This window comes from Cherax quadricarinatus, chromosome 75, assembly GCF_038502225.1.
Source record: "Cherax quadricarinatus isolate ZL_2023a chromosome 75, ASM3850222v1, whole genome shotgun sequence".
NCBI lineage: Eukaryota > Metazoa > Arthropoda > Malacostraca > Decapoda > Parastacidae > Cherax > Cherax quadricarinatus.
Window position 1 is genome coordinate 5793864 of NC_091366.1, and position 19676 is coordinate 5813539.

Consider the following 19676-nt stretch of genomic DNA (forward strand, 5'->3'; position numbering starts at 1 on the left):
CTAATCTACTTCACAATATTCCTTATGGGAACAAATTCGTTCAGTACTGGCACCTGAACATACTTCTGGAATGAAATAATATCATAAACCGGGGGTCCACTGTATTTAAGAAGCACCACATATAGTGACATTAAAATCCTAAATTCACCTCTTCAGCAGATACATATGAAATGTATTTGCTGAAGAGGATCCCAGAAGGGGATCGAAATGTGCAAACCAATTAATCTGAGTTTGTCTCCATTTTTATTATTTATTTTATTAACAAGGCAGGGTGGCCCGAAAAAGATAAACTTTCACTATCATTCACTCCATTACTGTCTGGCCAGAGGCACACTTACACTACAGTTATAAAACTGCAACATTAACACCCTTCCTTCAGAGTGCAGGCACTGTAGTTCCCATCTTCAGGACTCAAGTCTGGCCTGCCAGTTTCCCTGAATCCCTTCACAGAGATTATGCTGCTCACACTCCAACAGCACATCAAGTTCTGAAAACCATTTGTCTCCATTCGTTCCTATGTAACATGCTCACGCATGCTTGCTGGAAGTCCAATCCCCTCACACACAAAACCTCCTTTACCCCCTCCCTCCAACCTTTCCTAGGCTGACCTCTACCCCGCCTTTCCTCCACTACAGAGTTATACACTCTCAAAGTCATTCTATTTTGTTCCACCCTCTCTACATGTCCAAACTACCTCAACAACCCCTCCTCAGCCCTCTAGATAATAGTTTTGGTAATCCCGCACCTCCTCCTATGAATTCTGTGCATTATGTTCACACCACACATTGCCCTCAGACATGATATCTCCACTTCCTCCAGCCTTCTCCTTGTTGCAGCATTCACCACCCATGCTTCACACTCATATAAGAGCTTTGGTATAACTATACTCTCATACATTCCCCTCTTTGCTTCCATGGACAAAGTTCTTTGTCTCCACAGACTCCTCAGTGCACCACACACCTTTATCCCTTCATCAGTTTTATGATTCGCCTCACCTTTCATAGACCCATCTGTTGACACATCCACTCCTAAATAGTATCTGAATACTCTCTCCCTCCAACCTGATATCCAATCTTTCATTACTGATTTTTTTTTGTTATCACCACCTTACTCTTTCCTATACTCGCTGTTAATTTTCTTATTTTACATACCCTACCAAATTCATCCACCAACCTCTGCAACTTCTCTTCAGAATCTCCCAAAAGCACAGTGTCATCAGCAAAGAGCAACTGTGACAACTCCCACTTTGTGTTAGATTCATTGTCTTTTAACCCCAAACTTCTTGCCAACACCCTAGCATTCACTTCTGTTACAACCCATGTGGGTTATTATTGAGCATTGGTGTAGATACAATACAATACAATACTTTATTTGGACATGATACATAGTTGTACAAGGAATTATAGTAGTTGGGTGTACATGTCAAAAGCCCCTTGTATGTAGAGCATTATGGGCAGATTTAAAACTAACTTAAAATTAACTAAGAAATGATAGATTCAGTGGTAAAAATTACCGTAAACAGTTTACGATATGAAGTACAATTGAGTAGTATTTGTAACAATGAATACACAAATAACCCGCACATAAAAGAGAGAAGCTTACGACGACGTTTCGGGTTATTTGTGTATCGTTCCAGTCACGGTATTGTGCCTTTTTGTTATTTATTGTAACAATGAAGTTTGAACATTTCAATGATGATAATAAAGCTGATAATGACAATAATGATAAAGATGATGATGGTGGTGAAGATAATGATGATACCACTGATAACAATTCTAAAAAAAACATGAGATTGTGTTTATATATTCTTCTCAAGGAAGGTGCCTTAATGCTGGCCAGAGGCTCTTGATTAAGATAAACTGAACTTAACCTTTTCTTGGGTTGAACCTGATTGCTCCTTTGGATTGAACCTGATTGTTCCTTTGGACTGAACCTGATTGCCTCTCATTACCCTGGGGCTGTGACTCCGATGGGTTTAGCCATCTCAAAACCACAAACGAAATATGCTAACTGTTGGTCCTTTGTGAAATTGCCTGTGAAGGCCTCTTAATCCGAGGAATCAAAGCCTCTTCCTTGGATCGAGATCCCCTTTTGAACATTAATGAACCTCACCTGATCCTACTTCTGTTTATTTACGGGCTAAGACCCTCATAGGAAGACCTTCACTGCTGGAAAGGAATATTGGTCGATCGTGTTTTCAATATCCTTGAGAAATAAGATAAGATAAGAGATAAGATTTCGTTCGGATTTTTAACCCCGGAGGGTTAGCCACCCAGGATAACCCAAGAAAGTCAGTGCGTCATCGAGGACTGTCTAACTTATTTCCATTGGGGTCCTTAATCTTGTCCCCCAGGATGCGACCCACACCAGTCGACTAACACCCAGGTACCTATTTGCTGCTAGGTGAACAGGACAACAGGTGTAAGGAAACGTGTCAAAATGTTTCCACCCGCCGGGAATCGAACCCGGGCCCTCCGTGTGTGAAGCGGGAGCTTTAGCCACCAGGCCACCGGGCCACTCTTCCCATTTTCCAGGCACTGGATACCACCCTGCGTGTTTAGCGCTTTCCCTAAATAAAATTATATATGCTAGGAGCTGTTATCCTGCTGATCTATGGCCTATGTAGTACCTGGTGATCTGGTACCTGGTATATGTTGACGTGTATGGTACATGGTGAACAATTATATGGTACCTGCTGACATGTATAGTACCCGCTGACCTACTGTATGGTATCTGTTGATATTTATGATACCTGCTGACCTATATGTCACCTGCTGATCGAGGCCCCTGGCGAATAAGGTACCTGGTGATTTATTATATGGTACCTGGTGATTTATTATATGGTACCTGGTGACCTATTATATGGTACCTGACATATATGGTACCTACGTACCCACGAGGTACCAACTAACCTACAAGGTAGTACCTACGTACAATCCAGTATCATTATAATAAGATATTATCTCCTTTATAGTATAATAAGGTATTAAAACGACCCCAGTGGAAATAAGTCACGTTGACTTTTTTGGGTTATCCCAGGTTCTCTACACATATGCTGCTATGTATGATAATCTATGTAACTGTATTTGTATATACCTGAATAAACTTATGTGTCAGGGGTGTGAGTTTAACACAATGACATTTTAGTTTTAACCCCTTAAACTTTTATATAGACCAGGGTAGCCACAGTCATGCATAGATGTGGTCCCTGTTATGCAACATTCATGCAATATATGACCCATTACATGCATGGGAGATATTCTTTTTTATCAGATTAAATGGGAGAATGCTGGTCTGTGCTGATTCCAAATTTAAAAATACCGCCACGATCTACGAATTGCAATTGCTAAATTTTTCCCCTCTGAACTCAAGTTTTCAAAATAATTCGGTAACTGATATATGTAGTTATCATAGTATTTACATCCTACAAAACACATGAATTCAAATATCTCTCAGATTACATTGAAATCAAAGAATAAGATGTAATTAAATTTGGCACTCTCAAGCCTCCTCTAACGTCAATATTATGGCCAGCCTGCCAGATGCCGGATGACCAAATTTGGCTTATATATAATTGTTGTGGATGACCTTAACCTTTTGGCATAGATAGAACACAGCAAAGGTTATGTACGGATCCACCTATATATGCATAAATGTGTAGGATAGGGTAGATAATAGTGAAAGATAAGATAATGGTAGCCTGCGCGGGCAGGATGGGCAGTCCACGTGTAAACAAAATATTACGGCAGTCAGAAAGTCTTCATTCCACTGATTTTTTCACCTTATTTACCAATATTATGCGAGTGGCAAGCTAGTGGATATGGACAAAGGCAAGAGGTGTTTGTAAAGTGTATATGGAATCAGCCACGAGGCCAAATCAGTGTGGATTATTGACTATTTTCAGATAAGTAAAGGACCTTGGGCCCTTGCCAGATAAATAACCATGAGACGAAATCGCAATTATATTTAGTTAAATATAATGACATAACTGTAAATGCTATTAGATAATACCAGTGTGTGATAAGGTGACACTATAGTCCCATTTATATAATTTGGACCAATATAAATCTCATAATATCAAGAATTGACTCAGGAAGGAGAGGGACTTGTCTATATAATTCCAAAATATCGTGAATATACTTATGTGTAAAGAAAAATATTATAGTGAATTATATATGTCTGCGTTTTAGTGAATTATATAATTAGGCATAACAGAAGGTTGTGAGTAGTGAATATAGGCCTAAATATAATTATTTTCAACTCGTCAGTGAAAGCTGGTAAATGTACCCTCCCTTCTTTGATGCTGGTGAGGGGCTCTTGATCTAGGGAATTGGATCTGTGCTCCAGTTCCCTGAATACCTTCCATCTCTTCCCTCACAGGCCCTGTATAATCCCTGCGGGTTTAGCTCTCCCCGTGATTATAATAATCAGTCAAGGTTATGAAACATGGCATAATCTGGGTTCCAAGCTGGTAAATATACATTAACTAATTATTTAAACATAATTTACAGCTTAAATCCTAGTTCTATCATCACCTTTATTCTGCCAGGTAAAAGGACACAGATACAACTAATGTGACATTTTATTTAGGCAACGTTTCGCTCTCCAGCAGTTTCGTCAAGCTGGTAATTCTGCCATTATTACCGTGTATATTTTCTTAAACTCTCACGGTAATACTTCGTATAATTATTCTCATTTTTTGCCATATTGTCACTGACCTACGGCAGCTGTATCTGAGTTATATAAGTCATTGTTATCACTATCATTTTTGCTCCTGTAAAAATATAATAACAAAATATTTGTAGTACCAAAATGATGATTTATTATGTACCTGCAGCTGATTCCTTGAACAGGAACACAAATGGACAGGATTATAGAGTTTAATGGGATTTTATCCAACCAGTTCTGGTATAGATATTTCTTTTGGATTTAAATTCATATGCTACAGTCTTATCATTGAATTATCCACTTTATGCCACATTCAGATACGATCTATAATATTTAATAATGAAGACACTGGGTTATTACGTGCAATGTAATCTTGTGTTGTAGTTGATATATCAGGGTGATTTAAAGTGTAAATTTTGCAACAAGATTTCAGATATCTCATTACCATAATTTTTAAAGGGGTGGACTGATAAGCCAGTGGAAGGCCTACATGGAGTATAGGCCTCGGTTAGATGACCATAAGCTCCAGCTGTGGGTCATCATATACTTGAGACCCGCGTCAGGAAACACTTGTCCTGTTTCCTGACAGACCTGACCTAACCTAACCTAACCTAATATTCATGAAGTTATTAGTAATATATTAAATAATACAGTATAGGTTTGGAGTGTGTTAGGGTAGCAGGTAATGTGAGTGCATGACTGAAGTGAACATTGAAATAAGTCACTCTGACTTTTTTGGGTTATCCTAGGTTCTCTACACACATATGCTGCTATGTATGATAATCTATGTAACTGTATTTGTGTATACCTGAATAAACTTACAATAGGTCAGTTACAGTGCGTCAGGGTATTTCAGATATCTAAAGTTAAATATTTTTCGCTTGTCAGAAAAGCAATACAACCATTGCTGTACACGAAACATGATGGGATGTGGGATTCGAATTTCTGAAGTTCATAGCCTACTTTGGGAGATGGAAATAACAGCGAATGATGAGGTGGGACGTGATGGCAGTGCCCTTGGAGTATATCTGGGAAAACTTTATGTGGAGGATTTAGCAGGTGCTGGAGACTGTGAATATACCCGGCTAAGACACGAAAATTTAAATGCTCAAGAGATAGACCAAGTTTGGCAGTCTTCAAGCTGGCACTGGACAAGCACCTAAAGTCAGTTCCGGATCAGCCGGGCTGTGGCTCGTATGTTGGTTTGCGTGCAGCCAGCAGCAACAGCCTGGTTGATCAGGCTCTGATCCACCAGGAGGCCTGGTCTCAGACCGGGCCGCGGGGGCGTTGACCCCCGGAACTCTCTCCAGGTAAACTCCAGGTAAACTCCAGATATGCGACCCTTCGGGCATGGAGGAGGACTGGGAAGATAATCATGTTGGGTCCAGAGTGTAAGGTTATTTAGGTACAGGTACACAGGTACACAGTGTAAATTAACAGGGATAACACTCCCCCAAAAGTCAAAGTGACTTATTTTCATTGGAATACCTAATACACTGGCATCACCTAGGATTAGAGAGTGAAAACCATAGGTTAGGTTAGGTCAGGTTAGTCAGGAAACAGGACAAGTGTTTCCAGACTCGGGTCTTAGTTATGACCCACAGCTGGAGCTGTTGGTCACCTGCCTGAGGCCTTTAGCTGGCTTACCCCTCCACCTCTCTAAAAATCATGCTTATGATTATAACCATTACTGATATCCAACACACTTGCAACAGTATGGCTGACATTTATCATATTGCTAAGTACTCGTGTATAGTTGGACGTTGGATGTAAGGTGTGGGTGTGGCAGCTGGGTATCACTAAGATTATACTGTGTAGAGTATACCCTGGTACACGGCCTGAATCTCAGGGCTATATATACTAAGAGGTGTATGTCTTTCGGTGTATATACATTTGAGGTGTATATCTCAAGAGTATATACACCGAGAAGTGTGCCTATCAGTGTATATACCTCTATAGATGTATGTGTATATATACCCAGAGGTGTATGCATCAGAATATATACACTGAGAGGTTTACATACATTAAAAAAATTCTTCACTTGGGTAAACATGAGCCATAATTATCCTCTTGTAGTCGATAGGCTTAAAACTTCATAAACCAAAGAGTGGAACTGGCTTCTGCAACCTCCACTATTTTCCACTCTGCAGATTTCATTATCTAATTAATTATTACAAGCACGGGGAAGCACTAAATCCGTATGGGACAAACAGTGCCTGGAGGATGGAAGGTAATCAGGTTTGATCCAAAGGGTAATGTAACTTCAGTTCCTTGGATTCAAAAACCCTTAACTCACATAAAGGCCCCCCAACCATTTAATGGTTACTGAAAAAAATAATTTATGTAACTATGTGTAGCTATTCCTGAATAAACTTAACATGGGTTTACTGAAACAAAGTTGACCGACGTCATGTGCTTACAATGTCAGGCTCCACCGAGACGTCACTCGCTAGTTGTAATCTTCACTGGCTATTTATACATATAGGCTGCCACACTCCTTCCCTGTAGACACACTATGCACTCATCGTGTCATGATATCTAATAAAACATTCAGAGCATAATGATTGATTAGTTAATTACTTTTAGATTTCTTTTCAATATCTTTTTTTAAGCGCCCCATACCCATCCTGTGAGAAATTTAGATATCAGGACGTCATGCCTTAAGATATTCATTATTAATGTCTGTTTTCAGGTGTTAAACTTCATTGTTTCGTGAATTTAAGTTTCTTTGGCCTTCATGAAGTATCCGAACATTGTTGGTGTCAACATACAGGTGATTCTTGGCACTTGTACTGAATATGTCTAAATGTCAACACATGATCCGTGGTGTTTGAGGTGAGAGATACCCATCTCGAAAACGAAGTTAGGAGATTTATAACTTGAATTTGGAGAACTGGAACACGAAGAACTTGAACTTGGAGGCGGGATATATAGACCTTGCATTTGATACATACTCAGTAGACAGTATAGTTGGATTCCGAGTGGACGCCTCACCGACACATCAACCTCTCGTCGTTACTGTGGTAGCACCTAGGTCCTGTGATACCACCGTGGCCCTGTGATACCACCGTGGTTCTGTGATACCACCGTGGTCCTGTGATACCACCGTGGACTTGTGATACCATCATGGTCTGTAACACCACCGTGGTCCTGTGATACCACCGTGGTCCTGTAACCTCACCGTGGTTCTTTGATACCACCGTAGTCGTGTAACATTACCGTTGTCCTGTGATACCACCGTGGTCCTGTGATACCACCGTGGTCCTGTGATACCACCGTGGTCCTGTGATACCACCGTGGTCCTGTGATACCACCGTGGTCCTGTGATACCACCGTGGTCCTGTGATACCACCGTGATCCTGTGATACCACCGTGGTCCTGTGATACCACCGTGGTCCTGTGATACCACCGTGGTCCTGGGATACAACCGTGGTCCTGTGATACCACTGTGGTAATGTGATACCACCGTGGTCCTGTGATACCACCGTGGTCCTGTGATACCACCGTGGTCCTGTAACATCACCGTGGTCCTGTGATACCACCGTGGTCCTGTGATACCACCGTGGTCCTGTGATACCACCGTGGTCCTGTGATACCACCGTGGTCCTGTTATACCACCGTGGTCCTGTGATACCACCGTGGTCCTGTGATACCACCGTGGTCCTATGATACCATCGTGGTCCTGTGACACCACCGTGGTCCTGTGATACCACCGTGGTCCTGTGATACCACCGTGGTCCTGTGATACCACCGTGGTCCTGTTATACCACCGTGGTCCTGTGATACCACCGTGGTCCTGTTATACCACCGTGGTCCTGTGATACCACCGTGGTCCTGTAACATCACCGTGGTCCTGTGATACCACCGTGGTCCTGTAACATCACCGTGGTCCTGTGATACCACCGTGGTCCTGTGATACCACCGTGGTCCTGTGATACCACTGTGGTCCTGTAACATCACCGTGGTTTTGTGATACCACCGTGGTCCTGTAACATCACCGTGGTCCTGTGATACCACCGTGGTCCTGTAACATCACCGTGGTCCTGTGATACCACCGTGGTCCTGTAACATCACCGTGGTCCTGTGATACCACCGTGGCCCTGTGATACCACCGTGGTCCTGTGATACCACCGTGGTCCTGTAACATCACCGTGGTCCTGTGATACCACCGTGGTCCTGTGATACCACCGTGGTCGTGTACATCGGCTTAGCCCCTCACCCCTGCTACCAGGGCACTGTTGTTCCTCCATCCGTCCTCTCTCAGACGCCAAAGTGAAGATCTTCGCGAGAGGAGTCATGTCCACCACCCCCAGCGAGGTAACAGATGTCCTCATTAAAAGAGGCTTCAAGGTGAGTGTACGGGCAAGACTGTATACACATATATGTGTATATACACATATATATGTATATCACAATATACAGAACAACCACTGTGAAAAAATAGTGAACTTCCTAGCGCTTTCGTGGTTTCTCACATAATCGAGGAACTATGTGAGAAATCACGAAAGCGCTTGGAAGTTCACTATTTTTCACAGTGGTTGCTCTGCATGCATGTGTAGTGGAGGCAGGAACCATACATAGTTTTAAGAAGAGGTATGACAAAGCTCAGGAAGCAGAGAGAGAGAGAGAGAGGACCCAGTAGCGATCAGTGAAGAGGCAGGCCAGGAGCTGAGTCTCGACCCCTGCAACCACAATTAGGTGAGTACAATTAGGTGAGTACATATGTATGAGTACAACCTGTATATAAATCAGTATAATACGTGTATGTATAAGTATAACGTGTATATTCGTATCACTTGTAATTAGTTATTTTTAAGGGCTACTACGGCTTATGCCGACTGAGGAAGTGTAACCACAACAAACCCGTGAGAAGTAGACAAGGTGTCGTATACAAGTATGAACCCGGATTCGTTCCGTGTAATTCGGGTTAAAACCCGGATGATACTGTACAGTTTGTTTCCTTCCAGTTGGGTGTCTTGATGATGAAGGTCTCTTGATTCAAGGAACTGGAGCTACCCTCTTCTGTCTTGGATTAAACCTAATTACCTTTCATACCCCAGGAGCTGTATAGCCCTTATTGGTTTAACGCTTTCCCTGTAAATAATAATAATAATAATAATAATAATAATAATAATAATAATAATAATAATAATAATAATAATAATAATTCATATTTGTTATTTTCATTACCTGGAGGGTATTCTGGGGGTCATCGCCCCCGCGGCCCGGTCCATAACCAGGCCTCGTGGTGGATCAGGACCTGATCAACCAGGCTGTTACTGCTGGCCACCCGTAAACCAACGTACGAACCACCGCCCGGCTGGTCAGGTACTAACATTAGGTATCTGTCCAGCCCCCTCTTGAAGGCAGCCAGGGGTCTATTGGTAATTCCCCTTATGCCTGGTGGGAGGCTGTTGAACAGTCTTGGGCCCCGGACATTTTGATTATGGGGTCACACTGCATCTCAGAAACGGAAGGTAATCAGGTTCGATTCATGGAATGCATAGATAGCTCTAAATACTTTAGATCTAGAGCCATTCACAACATCAACGTACTTCTCCTCTAAAATGAAAATAATAATATTAATAATTACTGATAATATAAGTTCCCTCTTCGGAATCTACAGGAACTTGCCAAGTTCCTTCCTCGGAATCTACAGGAACTTGCCAAGTTCCTTCCTCGGAGTCTACAGGAACTTGCCAAGTTCCTTCCTCGGACTCTACAGGAACTTGCCAAGTTCCTTCCTCGGAGTCTACAGGAACTTGCCAAGTTCCTTCCTCGGAGTCTACAGGAACTTGCCAAGTTCCTTCCTCGGAGTCTACAGGAACTTGCCGAGTTCCTTCCTCGGAGTCTACAGGAACTTGCCAAGTTCCTTCCTCGGAGTCTACAGGAACTTGCCGAGTTCCTTCCTCGGAGTCTACAGGAACTTGCCAAGTTCCTTCCTCGGAGTCTACAGGAACTTGCCAAGTTCCTTCCTCGGACTCTACAGGAAACTTGCCAAGTTCCTTCCTCGGAGTCTACAGGAACTTGCCAAGTTCCTTCCTCGGAGTCTACAGGAACTTGCCAAGTTCCTTCCTCGGAGTCTACAGGAACTTGCCAAGTTCCTTCCTCGGAGTCTACAGGAACTTGCCAAGTTCCTTCCTCGGAGTCTACAGGAACTTGCCAAGTTCCTTCCTCGGAGTCTACAGGAACTTGCCAAGTTCCTTCCTCGGAGTCTACAGGAACTTGCCAAGTTCCTTCCTCGGAGTCTACAGGAACTTGCCAAGTTCCTTCCTCGGAGTCTACAGGAACTTGCCAAGTTCCTTCCTCGGAGTCTACAGGAACTTGCCAAGCTCCTTCCTCGGAGTCTACAGGAACTTGCCAAGTTCCTTCCTCGGACTCTACAGGAACTTGCCAAGCTCCTTCCTCGGAGTCTACAAGAACTTGCCAAGTTCCTTCCTCGGACTCTACAGGAACTTGCCAAGTTCCTTCCTCGGAGTCTACAGGAACTTGCCAAGCTCCTTCCTCGGAATCTACAGGAACTTGCCAAGTTCCTTCCTCGGAGTCTACAGGAACTTGCCAAGTTCCTTCCTCGGAGTCTACAGGAACTTGCCAAGTTCCTTCCTCGGAGTCTACAGGAACTTGCCAAGTTCCTTCCTCGGAGTCTACAGGAAACTTGCCAAGTTCCTTCCTCGGAGTCTACAGGAACTTGCCAAGTTCCTTCCTCTGACTCTACAGGAACTTGCCAAGTTCCTTCCTTGGAGTCTACAGGAAACTTGCCAAGTTCCTTCCTCGGAGTCTACAGGAACTTGCCAAGTTCCTTCCTCGGACTCTACAGGAAACTTGCCAAGTTCCTTCCTCGGAGTCTACAGGAACTTGCCAAGTTCCTTCCTCGGACTCTACAGGAAATTTGTCAAGTTCCTTCCTCGGAGTCTACAGGAACTTGCCAAGTTCCTTCCTCGGACTCTACAGGAACTTGCCAAGTTCCTTCCTCGGACTCTACAGGAACTTGCCAAGTTCCTTCCTCGGACTCTACAGGAACTTGCCAAGTTCCTTCCTCGGACTCTACAGGAACTTGCCAAGTTCCTTCCTCGGAGTCTACAGGAACTTGCCAAGTTCCTTCCTCGGACTCTACAGGAACTTGCCAAGTTCCTTCCTCGGAGTCTACAGAAACTTGCCAAGTTCCTTCCTCGGAGTCTACAGGAACTTGCCAAGTTCCTTCCTCGGAGTCTACAGGAACTTGCCAAGTTCCTTCCTCGGAGTCTACAGGAAACTTGCCAAGTTCCTTCCTCGGAGTCTACAGGAACTTGCCAAGTTCCTTCCTCGGAGTCTACAGGAACTTGCCAAGTTCCTTCCTCGGAGTCTACAGGAACTTGCCAAGTTCCTTCCTCGGAGTCTACAGGAACTTGCCAAGTTCCTTCCTCGGAGTCTACAGGAAACTTGCCAAGTTCCTTCCTCGGAGTCTACAGGAACTTGCCAAGTTCCTTCCTCGGAGTCTACAGGAACTTGCCAAGTTCCTTCCTCGGAGTCTACAGGAAACTTGCCAAGTTCCTTCCTCGGAGTCTACAGGAACTTGCCAAGTTCCTTCCTCGGACTCTACAGGAACTTGCCAAGTTCCTTCCTCGGAGTCTACAGGAAACTTGCCAAGTTCCTTCCTCGGAGTCTACAGGAACTTGCCAAGTTCCTTCCTCGGAGTCTACAGGAACTTGCCAAGTTCCTTCCTCGGACTCTACAGGAAACTTGCCAAGTTCCTTCCTCGGAGTCTACAGGAACTTGCCAAGTTCCTTCCTCGGACTCTATAGGAAACTTGTCAAGTTCCTTCCTCGGACTCTACAGGAACTTGCCAAGTTCCTTCCTCGGACTCTACAGGAACTTGCCAAGTTCCTTCCTCGGACTCTACAGGAACTTGCCAAGTTCCTTCCTCGGACTCTACAGGAACTTGTAGTCAACAGGTCATATGTGAAATTTCTCAAACTATCGTGATTTTTTTGTGGCCACCAGCCAACAGTAAAAAATTACCCATTAATTTTAAAATGGGAGTTTTAGCCTCGTTATAGGCCTCTCCTCCCCCCACTAGGCAGCGCCACTACACTAGTCTTCACTATTCGTCAGTAGGCTATTTGGATTAATTACTGTATCAGATTTAATTACTAAAAATCATATTTATTAAAAGGGATTCCTTTTTTTGGGTCAGTATCTTACGATTTTTTAACTTCTTCCAGATAGAAATTATGGCTGTGCCAGTGTACGCTTACCAGAACGTTTTGGTCTTTATAAAGTTTTAATGGAGCAATACTTTCCTCTGGGTAGAGCTTTATCATGTGGTTTTGCTGTGGGAATTTGATGTAATTTACATAAAACATTGTTAGGCAGAAATAAGCCACTAGTATGTAAACACATTTCGGGAAACTAACATTATCCCAATACAAGTTTTTCTGGCAAGTATCTTTTCTTTACATTAATTAATATGGACGGATTTTTTTGAAGCGCAAACTATACCACGGGTGGGGTTTGAATCCACGGTCAGAGAGTCTCAAAACTCCAGATCGTCGCGGGTTCAAACCCCACCCGTGGTATAGTTTGTTTGTAATCTTGTCATTACGTTTGCAAGCACTTTGAGAAATAACCCTGATTTTGACAGGACGGGAAGCCACTATACTACACTAAAAACAAGATTCTGAATTATTCTTTCTAATGCCTGGGACAACGAGGCAGCATAATTATTGTGAGTATCAGCATTTCCACACACAACCTGTCTTATGCACTACCCACAATGCACATTTCGAAGCATTTTAATGAAAAAAGGCCTTAAATTGCACATTTAAATAGGGCATATGCACTCTTTCTTCTATATTTGCACCATGGACCTTCAGATTTACTTCTAAAGGATTTCAGTGCTGGATTCCTCTCACGGCTTCTTAGAGATTAAAGTATTTAGTCTGGCGGTGAATAGGTGACATGCAGCCTTAATGACCCATTAGCTCCATTAGCCAACCGTGACGAGTATATTAAAAATGCTTGGCACTTGTTCAGAACTGTAACCCAGTGGTAGAACTGGCATACAACTGAAGGGACCCGTATTCAATTCCAGGCTAGTTGGGATGCATGGGTAAGTCTCCTCATACCTGCTGTTCCTGTTGATTTAGCAGTAAATAGGTACCTGGTTATTAGTCTGCTGTTATGGTTGGCATTCTAGGAGGTACATAATCACCATACTCTCAGCCTGTAAATCCATTACTACTTTATAGTATTTTCTAAATGTTTTATATCTCGGTCACATGTAGCTATTATCAGAGGCTTTCGCCAGGAAAATTTCTTAGCATGTCTTTTTTTTTCTTAGCGTGAAAAAAAAGTTATTGGATGATATAGGGTATTTCAAAGAGATGGGGCCGATTTCAGAGCATTAGCCACTTCAAATTGGGTACATGGCTTTGAAATACCCTGTATTATACTTCTTTCGGTACACGGGTGTTTTACTGTGCTAAATGTGTCACTACGGTAACTTCCAAAATTTATACGGGTCTACTATTATGTTTTCTCATGTTTTTGTGTCCCTCTGTAATAAAGGATATGAATTACATTAGATGAATATAGTAATGCAGTGTATGTACCAGCGGCAAGTGTAATTCTGCTTTCCTCTTTATAGACCTACTTTACCCACTGTAAACCTACAAGGGATAGAAATTTTAATTATTAGAGGCCTACAGGGGGATAGCAAATTTACCCCTTGTAGGCCTGCATAGGGAGGCAACTTTCAACTTGATAGGGCTGAATGGGATAGCAACTTTATATACCATAAGTTTATATAGATAGAAAAATACGTACTCAGTTAATATAAGTATATATATATGTATTTCAGCGTGCAGCCATCGTTGGGATGGCCACGGGGAGCAGTACTGTGTTTGAAGGGGTTGTGACCATGGCTGTGGATGGTTCCGGCACTGCTGCTGCTGTTGTGGGCTCTACTCTTATACTCGTGGGAGGTTCGCTTCTCTAGTTCACTGTCTTGATGTTTTCACCTGTTCTGTTTATAATATTTGTTGTTATACACCTGTGTGATATCTTCAACATTACCACCATCTGTTTTGTTTATGATGGTATCTGTTTTATTTACGAATATAATGGGTTTATATATACCAGGAGTTCTTAACTAGGGGTATAGGTAACAAATAATGGGGGTATGGGTCTCGATCTCTGAACAATTAGAATAAAGTACCACTTGTGTTCCTAGCTATCCATATGTAAAGTAAAAACGATGGTGAGGATTTTCACAGTCTGATGAAAGGGGTATGAGCACATTTTGGGCTAATTGTAAAAATTGTAATTGTAAAAAGGTCGAGTGCTTACACTATATTTTCTGTGTCCCAGATGCTCTCTTACGCACACTTTTCTTCTGCGTATTTGCCCACATGTCTAGATAATTAACTATGTGATAATTTCAGCAATGATGACGGTGGTGTCAGCGGTGGGGTATAAGAGGTACACGAAGTACCGTGCCCGTCAAGTTAACACTGTTATGGGTAGAGCCAGGCGTATGGCCCGAGGTGAGGGTGCTGCCCCAGCCCTTCTTGACCTGGGCACTGGGGGAGAACTTCTACGAGTGATGGCCGCTTGTGACCCCACCATCACCATCTGTGATACCCTAGTGCCCACTGACACTTACTGTAACGGAAAGATTCGGGATATAGGCATGGGAGAGATGAATTCAGGGAGGTCAGGGAGTATTGATAACCTAGCCACTAGGACGTTAAGGAAGAGTGGCAGTGTGGATATACTAGCCACAACCAATGCCAGGAATGCCAGGAAGAGTGGCAGTGTGGATAATTTATCGGACCTACGAACTATAGAAGTTACTCCCGGAATGATAGTAATGCCCGTGTACCTGGAGGAGTCGAGTTGTACTGTACATGTCTACATGCCTGATGAACACGAGGCACCACTCTGGCTGTACAAGGACATGCTGATGCTGTTCTGGGTAGCAGTGTTCCTGGTCAGCATTGGTCAAACCTTACTAAATACTGCCTTCATTATACTGGGAATTGCATTTAACATGCTTCCTGATGTTACTATCAGCATTCTTTGTGGAGTCTTTGGTGCCACAGGAGGTGAGTTAAACTGTTCTTAATTATTATTATTATTATTATTATTATTATTATTATTATTATTATTATTATTATTATTATTATTATTATTGTAATTAATATAAAACACTGTGTAAACCAAACGAGTTTAGCCATTCAAATTATTATAATATATATATATATATATATATATATATATATATATATATATATATATATATATATATATATATATATATATATATATATATATATATATATATATATATATATGTATAAATATATATATATATATATATATATATATATATATATATATATATATATATATATATATATATATATATATATATATATATATATATATATATATATATATATATATATATATATATATATATATATATATATATATATATGCAAAACAACCACTCTGGAAGAATAGAGAAATTCCAAGCGCTTTCGTGACTACTCACATTATCAAGGAACTTAATAATGTGAGTAGTCACGAAAGCGCTTGGAATTTCTCTATTCTTTCAGAGTGGTTGTTTTGCATATTTTGAAATCACCTGTTTACTGTGATCTTATTGCATATATATATATATATATATATCTATATATATATATATATATATATATATATATATATATATATATATATATAGAGAGAGAGAGAGAGAGAGAGAGAGAGAGAGAGAGAGAGAGAGAGAGAGAGAGAGAGAGAGAGAGTGTATATCTGTATGCACTATACACCGAGAGGTGTATATTTCAATGTATATACCTCAAAATGTGTATAGTTCTCAATGTACATTCACTGAGAGTTCAATTTAATCTCTAGTGATATAAATATCCTTGACATATTAAGAGTCTCGTTAGCCCTCGTACAGTCAATAACACTGAAACACTTAACCCTCAGACCAACAATCCTAATTTGTAGTTAATAAAAAGCGATACGGAAGTACATTCCACACAGCTAACATAGATTTATATTTGCCACAGGAGTGTGCATAGTGATGGCAGGTATATCTGCCCACCGCTGCCACCAAGTATATCACAAATATCTACGTGAGAGTATTCCTTCTCCCTTTGAAGACACAACATTATCTAACAGTCCAGCTGTATGGCAGCTCTTATGAAGAAAATGAAGCTGTATATGAAGAATATGAAGCTGTATAATGAGAATATGAAGCTGTATAATGTTCACCATTATCAGTGTATACTGTACATGGTTCCTCTGGAGAACCTATGCACAAGAACTTGATAAATATGTTTATTTAACCAAATTAAAACAAAAAATGGTCGTTAGCATATTAAACGTCATTATATTTCCAATTATAATATTTCTGTGTTTATTAATATTGAATGATTGGTACATTTTAATATTTGTAATTATAGTTTTTGTGACATTTCTGGTCGGAACTCAGGCCATACTCGAAATTTAGGAAATCGATATTAGTTTTGCATTTGACAAGCTGGTCTGAATAGTCCATATAGAGGATGTTTTTATATGTATACTAAGCGCCAAACCCGTGTGTGTGTCGTCATACAGTGTAAAGAGTGGTGCAGGATCGATCCTACGTGTTCATACATTAATTATGAGGTATAGGAACTGTTGAGATGGACTTAATTAAGATGTAATAATGTTTGGCTGCCCCAAAAATATATGTTACTGTTAATTTTGTAATAACAAGGAAATTCACATTCACTTTTGATTAACTAATTACTGTTGAGGATATAATACTTAAAATAAAGAAATAACTCGTATAAAAACAGTATAGCACAGGTATTATTAGTTTTTAATGCGTGTGAATTGTATCTCCAAAAATAATTGATTATGGGAATCATGTTATATTTTTTGGAAATTTCAGTTGAATTAGGTATAGTCTACTCAGTGTAATTTTTCCGTATAAATGTCAAAAATACCAACTGTTGTACTAGTGATGGAATTTGGAGTGCAATTATTCTCATAGATTTATTGTTATCATTGCTACCTCCTGTCTGAAATAGTCGGTAAAAAAAAATAAAATTCCCACAAACATAGCACAAATATTTATAAGATGTAGAATTATTAATGTTTTGTTAATTCATCCTGAGGTCTTTCTTTCATTAAATTGTATGTAAATACCCATTTTAAAGTAGAAATATATTCAACACAGCTGTTGTGAATAACATCATTTTCTATAAGATTTTGAAAGTAGCCTAAGAGCGGACTTTGTTTATATACAGGTCGACCATCACTAATCCGGCATTATTGGAACCTGTAGTGTGCCGGATTAGTGATGGTCGACCTGTATTAGCTAAGTCATAGATTTAGCTGCTCGAACAAGAGGTCAAATTTTCTTCCATACATAAAATACCAAGTTTGTATAGCCAGTATATTTAGTGAATGTGTGTGTGTATGTGTGTTTTAACATTTGTATATTTTATATATACATAATGAGCATACCCATACAGCCACGTTGCATATCATACCCTAGAATCTATTTGTGTAGAAGTCTTCCTCTAGAGCTCAGGTTGTAGCCACTGGCGCCTTTACCCGAGCGTCCATTGTGCTTGTGAAGTCTCTCGTGTCTGGCTAGTCCTTCTTCAACACAAATTACGGAATTAGCTTTTATTGGGGACAAGTTGATAAATTATACACATGTGCAAGACTGGGTAACTTTATTATGGAGATGTTTAGCCACAGAGTGGCTTCATCAGTTCAATACCAAGAAGAATAATGAAAACTAGAAGGAGATTGAGGCAATTAGTCCCACAAACTTGATGAACTGATTACATAGGCTCCAGGCTGAGGGACTGATTACATCGACTCGAGGCTGAGGGAATGATTACATCGACTCCAGGCTGAGGGACTGATTACATCGACTCCAGCCTGAGGGACTGATTACATCGACTCCAGGCTGAGGGACTGATTACCTCAACCTCCTGATCTCCACGATCCTTCTTTGTGTTAGACTGATGAAGCTACTGTTTGGCGAAACGTACCCACAATAAAGATACCCAAGTGTTGCACGATGTGTCTAACTTATCAACGGTTCTCTGAACCATTTATCAACACGGAGGGGAGGTGGGGGTTGTTTCGCCCTACGTAGAGCTTTATCAAGAGAAACATAGCCCCAACAAAGGCTCGTTTTGAAACTGTGTATACATTCTTGTCAGCAATTTGTCAATACATTCATTCTTTCTTTTTAGATGGATAATATTAGTTTTTTTTAGGGAGGTTATTAGTGTACTAGTGAGTGGTGTCGTCTGCCCTTTTCCACATTTTTTAAATCAAAATCAAAAAGGTTTGATGTGCTGTATGCAACATTTTGATGTCTTAGGGGACGGTACTCACCTAGTGGTTGCAGGGGACGAGTTACAGCTCCTGGCCCCGGTATTCTAGTAGTAATGTTAGTAACTGGATAGTGACATGACTTAAAAATTATACTCACGCATGTTGAAGTGATAATAGTAACTTATAGTGACATGACTTAAACAATTATACTCATGCATGTTGAAGTGAGAATAGTAACTTATAGTGACATGACTTAAACAATTATACTCACGCGTGTTGAAGTGAGAATAGTAACTTATAGTGACATGACTTAAACAATTATACTCATGCATGTTGAAGTGAGAATAGTAACTTATAGTGACATGACTTAAAAAACTATACTCACGCATGTTAAAGTAAGGACAGTGACTTAGTGACATGATACTTAAAAACGCTGTATACTGACGTATATGATAAGCGCAGTATGATATCCACCTGACAGATACTTAGGATAACAGACTGATATCAGACGATAAATGTATAAACTTTCTACGTGTTTCTGGACTACGAAAACCTATGGTACATCAGAGAAAACTGAGAGCCTATGTAGAGTAGCTGGCAGAAGCGATGGGCAGAAGCGGTGGACAGAAGCGATGGACAGGAGCGATGGGCAGAAGCGATGGGCAGAAACA

General features: G+C 40.9%; 2 protein-coding genes across 3 annotated transcripts in view; one reads left to right on the plus strand and one right to left on the minus strand.

Annotated features, from left to right (window-relative positions):
* LOC128691850 (uncharacterized) overlaps window positions 1-19676 on the minus strand; it is a 406268-nt gene that overhangs the window by 275498 nt on the left and 111094 nt on the right. The window lies entirely within an intron of this gene.
* On the plus strand, window positions 8455-17977 carry LOC128691891 (uncharacterized). The gene is made up of 4 exons (XM_053780864.2): window positions 8455-9018; window positions 14507-14630; window positions 15090-15752; window positions 16728-17977. The coding sequence occupies exons 1-4, from the start codon at window positions 8965-8967 to the stop codon at window positions 16862-16864; spliced, it is 978 nt and encodes a 325-aa protein (XP_053636839.1). The 5' UTR covers window positions 8455-8964; the 3' UTR covers window positions 16865-17977.

What these genes read in the sequence shown, in the direction of transcription:
- LOC128691891 (XM_053780864.2), top strand. Translation starts at nt 8,965, where the DNA reads ATGTCCACCACCCCCAGCGAGGTAACAGATGTCCTCATTAAAAGAGGC. An exon ending in TCATTAAAAGAGGCTTCAAG is followed by an intron (nt 9,019 to 14,506) that starts GTGAGTGTACGG and finishes TATGTATTTCAG; the next exon opens with CGTGCAGCCATCGTTGGGAT. An exon ending in AGTCTTTGGTGCCACAGGAG is followed by an intron (nt 15,753 to 16,727) that starts GTGAGTTAAACT and finishes TATTTGCCACAG; the next exon opens with GAGTGTGCATAGTGATGGCA.